Genomic DNA, 5,722 nt, shown 5'->3' with positions numbered 1-5,722 from the left:
CCACCAAACCATATTATATGAAATGCTGAAAGGTATTCTTTAAGAAAAGGAAGAAGAAGAAAAAGGTAAAGATAAAAATTATGAACAGCAAATACATATCTATGAACAAGTGAATCTAAAAATCAAGTGAATAAATAATCTGATGAACAGAATAAACTGGTGAATATAATAGAATCAGGGGCATAGAAAGGGAATGGACTGACTATTCTTGGGGGGAAAGGGGTGTGGGAGATGCGGGAAGAGACTGGGCAAAAATCGTGCACCTATGGATGAGGACAGTGGGTGGGGAATGAGGGAGGAGGGTGGGGTGGGAACTGGGTGGAGGGGAGTTCTGGGGGGGAAAAAGAGGAACAAATGTAATAATCTGAACAATGAAGATTTAATTAATCAAAAAAAATTTGATAGGATCTCAAACTTAGAAAAAATTTATAAGAATAACACAGTTCTTATTTAGCCTCTACTCAGGTTCCCTCTGTTGCTGCTTGCTGTGTCAGTCTTCATGTATATTTATACATAAACACAAACACTTATTTTGTGTGTGTGTATGTATGTGTGCACCAGTTGGGCATAAACTCCAAACATGATGCCCCGTTGCCCCTAACTTTGACTATTTCGTAAAAGGCACTCTCCTTCATAATGACAGGGCAACAGAAAAATTCTCATTGATGCACTACTTTCATCTAATCCACAGATTCCATTAAAATTTTTCTAGTTCTCAATCATGTCCTCTCTAGGAAAAAAGGGGGAGGGGCGGGGGGGGGGTCACTATCAAATCCAAAAGCATATGTGACATTTGGTTGTCCTATCTCATTAGTCTCCTTTAATCTGGAATAGTTCTTTATTCTTTTCTCATCTTTCAAAATTTGGCATTTTTGAAAACACAGGCCAGTTATTTTACAGAAAGTTTCCTTTTTAAAAAAAATTATATTATTGATTGATTTCAGAGATGAAGGGAGAGGGAGAGAGAGATAGAAACATCAATGATGAGGGAAATAATTGATTGGCTGCCTCCTTTATGCCTCCTACTGGGGATTGAGCCTACAACCCCAGCATGTGCCCTTGACCAGAATCAAACCCAGGACTCTTAATTCAGTCTGCAGGCTGATGCTCTATTCACCGAGCCAAACCAGCCAGAGCCAGAAAGCTTCTTAATTTGAATGTTGTCTAGTGTTTCCTCGTGATTAGATTCACAAAACATGGGGATGCCAGTTTAATTACATTCATCATTTGAAATACCATTTTATTACCTTTAGGTACATGCACCAACATGAGTGCGATTAAAATGTTATCAGTTGTTTTTTGGGAGGGATTGACTTTACTAAGTAGATGGCAGTCTTTTGCATTCAATATATGACCTGTTTGGTGTATAATCCTATATAATAAATGTGTAATATCCAAATTGACCCTAACAGCAGAGTGACCGGTCACTATGACACACACTGACCACCAGGGGGCAGATGCTCAATGCAGGAGCTGCTCCCTGGTAGTCAGTGCGCTTCCACAGCAGGGCTGCCACTGCTCAGCCAGAAGCTGGCTCATGGCTGTCCAGGCTGTCCAGCCTGTCCCACCTCTGCGGTGGTGCTAAGAATGTCCAGCTAACGGCTTATGCCTGATGCCCCCAGGGAGCAGGCCTAATCTGGCAGGTAGACATCCCCAGAGGGCTCCCAGGCTGCCAGAGGGATATCTGACTGCCAGCTTAAGCACGATCCCTGGGGGGAGAGGGCCTAAGCAGGCAGGTGGACATCCCCGAGGGGTCCTGAACTGTGAGAGGGGTGCAGGCTGGGCTGAGGGACCCCCCACCCCCACCCCGAGTGCACGAATTTTCATGCACCAGTCCTCTAGTATTTGTAATAAGAGTTGTTTCCAAGCATTACTTTAAGCAGTTTCTTGGTATCCTATAATCTTATTTACAATTATAATTTAAGTTATATGGGAAGGATGTGGTATTAATAATAGCACCAGACCCTTTGCAAATTAATGGTTTCAAACGTGAGGTTTTGCTTACTGGAATACTTGGTAAATGTTGAGGAGCAGTGATGGATGGCAAGTAGGATTGACAGAACATGCCTTAGGCAGGGTAAGAACTTGGCACCCTTTAAACTGATATTAAAAATATTTGTCCAAAAATTTGCTTAAAATGTATTGTGTTATAAGTTAATTTTTTTTCCTGTTAATAAACATTGTATATGCTATTTTCTGAATATTCCCAGAAAGCGGGTTTTCTGTAAGCATCATAAGATGTGATTATCCAAACTGGATAATGTCTTGGGGACAAATTAAATAGTTTACAACTTAAATCATAAGGAAAGCATTGGTTTCTAATGAGCAGTTGTATACCATTCATTTTTCTGTTTTGGTTTTAGAACATGTGAGTCCCCCAGTTGGTATTTCTAGAAGTTGGCTGGTCAGGTTGATCACATAAGTTGATAGTTGCAAAAATACTCAACAAAGATAATACTACTAAGAAGCTTTACATAGGATGCTTTCAGCTTTGGTGGTAGTTTTGGTATTCATGAGAAGGAGTAATTAAAAGAAAAAATTAACTAGCACTATATTTCTGGGTTGGTGTCAGCTGCCTTCACCCTAAAATTAAAATCTGCTTAAAGTAGGTGCTGTTTTCTGGTAGAGCACCAGGCTAGGTTCATCACTGAATCCTTTTACTGAAAACAAACTCTGTAGGCACTTATTTGACTGAATGTTCTGTCTACTTTTACAGTGTTGTCATGACTGGATCTTACAATAATTTCTTCAGGATGTTTGACAGGAACACAAAGCGAGACATAACCCTGGAAGCATCACGAGAAAACAATAAACCTCGCACGGTTCTGAAGCCACGCAAAGTCTGTGCAAGTGGCAAGAGAAAGAAGGATGAAATAAGTGTTGACAGTCTAGACTTCAACAAGAAAATACTTCACACAGCCTGGCACCCCAAGGAAAATATCATTGCTGTAGCGACTACAAACAATCTGTATATATTTCAAGACAAAGTGAATTAGGGTTGGCATTCCTAGCAGAAGAGCCCACTTCCTGCTTAGTTGAGATAGTTGAATCTAGCATTTGTACCTACAAAAGAGAGAGGTCCATTGTGGCGCCCCCTTCCAGTGTTTGACAATGTGCCATTCGACAACACTTTTATAGCTACATGGAGAAAGCTCTGTGGATTCATCACTATGGTGTTCTCCATGTCTGCTAGCCATTTAGGTAAGGATAGGGCACTTTTAATTTAAATGACTTCTTGCACCATCTTGCCTAATGGACTAGATTGGACTGTGTCAACATTGATTTACTCCACTTTTTATGCCTTCCATTGTGATGATGTCAAACACAGTGAAAGCCTCAGTCATGCTTATGAGATCTAATTGTGTATCCTCATTACTGTATCATTTGTGGGGTACACCCCGCCACCCTTTTTTAAATTAAATACAGCTCATTCTTACTGTGGCTTGTAGCATTCCTCCTCTTCTGGCCTCCTGGACTCTTCCCTTCATGTCTCTTACCCTTGCCCCTCCACCCAGTCTTGGTGGTGGTATATTAAAAAAAGAAAGAACGGAAGCACACAAAATGAGTCAGTTTGGGGTCAGTGGTAAAGGGGGGTATATATTGCGAACAAATGTTTTAACAGTTGGCTGTAATCACTCCTTGCCGTGTCTGGCACTGAAAATAAGGGGAAAAAAATACTACTACTGAATAAAAGTGACAAAGAATGGTGAATCTGGTTTTCTTTTTATTTTTAATCTACCTCTTAAGCCAGTATTTTGTGTCATAACTTTTGGGCGAAATGAAAGGAGTTTTCATTGTTGTTTTGGTATTTTTGTTAATTATTTTTAACAAGTGTTCTTTTACAAGGAATCAGAGAGGTATTGGTTCTGTATGAACATGTTTTGGATATATATTGGTATTACTAAGGACTTCACAACCTATAAATGCTATTAGAGATTTTTTTTTTTACTGTGGTTGTAAGGGTATTGGATCTGTTGTATCTACACTTATCTGTTAATGAAATTGTAAATAGGAACCAAATTTGTAGTTTCATTTTAAAAGACTTTTTACAGTACTTAATTTCATTTTTGCCTTACTAAATACTAAGACAAAGACTTAACAAGTAAAAATTTTTTTGACATTCAATCATAAAACATAACACAAAACTATCCTCAAGTGATTATCATAGATAAAATTGACACTGCACTAAATATTTTTTTTGTATCTTAACTGATATAAAATCTGAATGAAATGTACTTTGTCACAGATGTTTTTTCTCTATTTTTGGTTTTCCAAAGCTATTAATATTAAAGACAAACTTTAAAGATACAGTGTTTGAAAAGTGCTTAATGGACTCCCACAGCTGCCTCAAAAGTTTAGTAATCTGTATATTGACTACATTTCCCTAAGTGGTGATACCTTATCCAAAGATGAAGAGTACCCCTATTTTATATAGGTAGAATGTACCTTTGTCAGTCTTGCAGAAGCTTTAATGGAGAACAAATGGACTTTATTTTTAAAAGATAAATTGAGTAGGCATTTATATTATTAAAGAATAGTATGCTTTGCTTGAGCAGTAATATAACCTTGAATCTTAGAGGACTCAGTGCTTCTATATATGTCCACTACCTATTGTTCTATTCTCATTAATGAAAAATGATTAAGCAATTTGACCATAACTTCCTCTACACTTACACAAATATTATGTCTTGTAAGTTAACATTTTTAGCACACAGGAGGAATTTTATGTCATAAAATTACTGTATCTTTTGGACTTAACAAATTTGAATTTGTATTTAAATACATTGATTATATGTCTAATCATTCTTAAAATAATGGCACTTTTACTAATTTATTTGGGGATCTTGGGTGCATTCGTAATTTGTGTTACTGGTTCTTCACACTTGGAAGTGGGCTATTCTCCTGCCACTGGTATCAAACGCTGATACTCTGTCTCTGAGCAGGCAATTTTCCAGATCTTTTTGGAAGATTGTTTCCCTAAAGTTTGGGTGTAGATCTTGGGATAAAACGTCAAACAGCTCTTGGAATTTTTTAAATTTAGCAATAGCTATAATGATTCTCACTCATGACATTAAAGGTTAGTTTTTTTATATTTAAGGGAAACATTGCTAAAATTAAAATGCCTCTATAAAGGAATGCTATATTATAAATTATTGTAACAATATTCTTAACTCAATTTTTAATTTCTTTGGTGTAGCAAACTATAAGCCCAGCCACTCATGGTCATGGTTAATCTTTTTATTAATAAAAATTATACTTAGAATAAACTTAGTCTTGTCAACTTGCTTGTATTCTATTCTCTTGATACCTACAAACATATTCTACTTTTGTTGTAACCTTTTAAAAAAATAATATGAAAACTCATTCTGTTAATCTCCTTTGATCTTTCTTTAGTGGCTGGGCATTAGTTACTTTATAAGTCTGTATATCAATACGTTTTTATATAACTACTGGATATTAATCTTTTTTGTGAAGCTGTTAGTCTTGGAATAAAAGAAATGCATTTTTCCTTTCAAATTAAGTGAGGATTTTTCCGTTTACAGTTATTTCTAAAAACTAGAAATGAAAACTGTTTTTCATAGACAATTATATGTGAAAGCTAAAACTGATAAAAGTATTTTTAGTGAAATATTTTTAGGGAACATTGCTTCAGTGTGCTTTTTTCTACCATTTACAGTAAATTCAAGTGGAGATAGTAATGTTCACTTTAGAAAGAACAAAA

At 36.5% G+C, this 5,722-nt stretch overlaps 1 protein-coding gene across 4 annotated transcripts in view; it reads left to right on the top strand.

Moving 5' to 3' along the window:
* The window catches only part of PPP2R2A (protein phosphatase 2 regulatory subunit B, alpha), a 99,185-nt gene extending 95,474 nt beyond the window's left edge, over nt 1–3,711 (top strand). For all 4 annotated transcript variants that reach the window (XM_006765925.2, XM_015565416.1, XM_015565418.1 and 1 more), the window contains one exon: nt 2,717–3,711. In XM_006765925.2, coding sequence (XP_006765988.1) covers nt 2,717–2,996 — 280 coding nt within the window. In that variant the 3' untranslated portion in view covers nt 2,997–3,711. The remainder of the gene's footprint in view (nt 1–2,716) is intronic.
* Nucleotides 3,712–5,722: the final 2,011 nt, after the last annotated feature.

Source organism: Myotis davidii, unplaced genomic scaffold (genome assembly GCF_000327345.1).
Source record: "Myotis davidii unplaced genomic scaffold, ASM32734v1 scaffold1081, whole genome shotgun sequence".
NCBI lineage: Eukaryota > Metazoa > Chordata > Mammalia > Chiroptera > Vespertilionidae > Myotis > Myotis davidii.
Note: the sequence above shows the minus strand (reverse complement) of the source record. Positions and strands in the feature narration are given on the sequence as shown.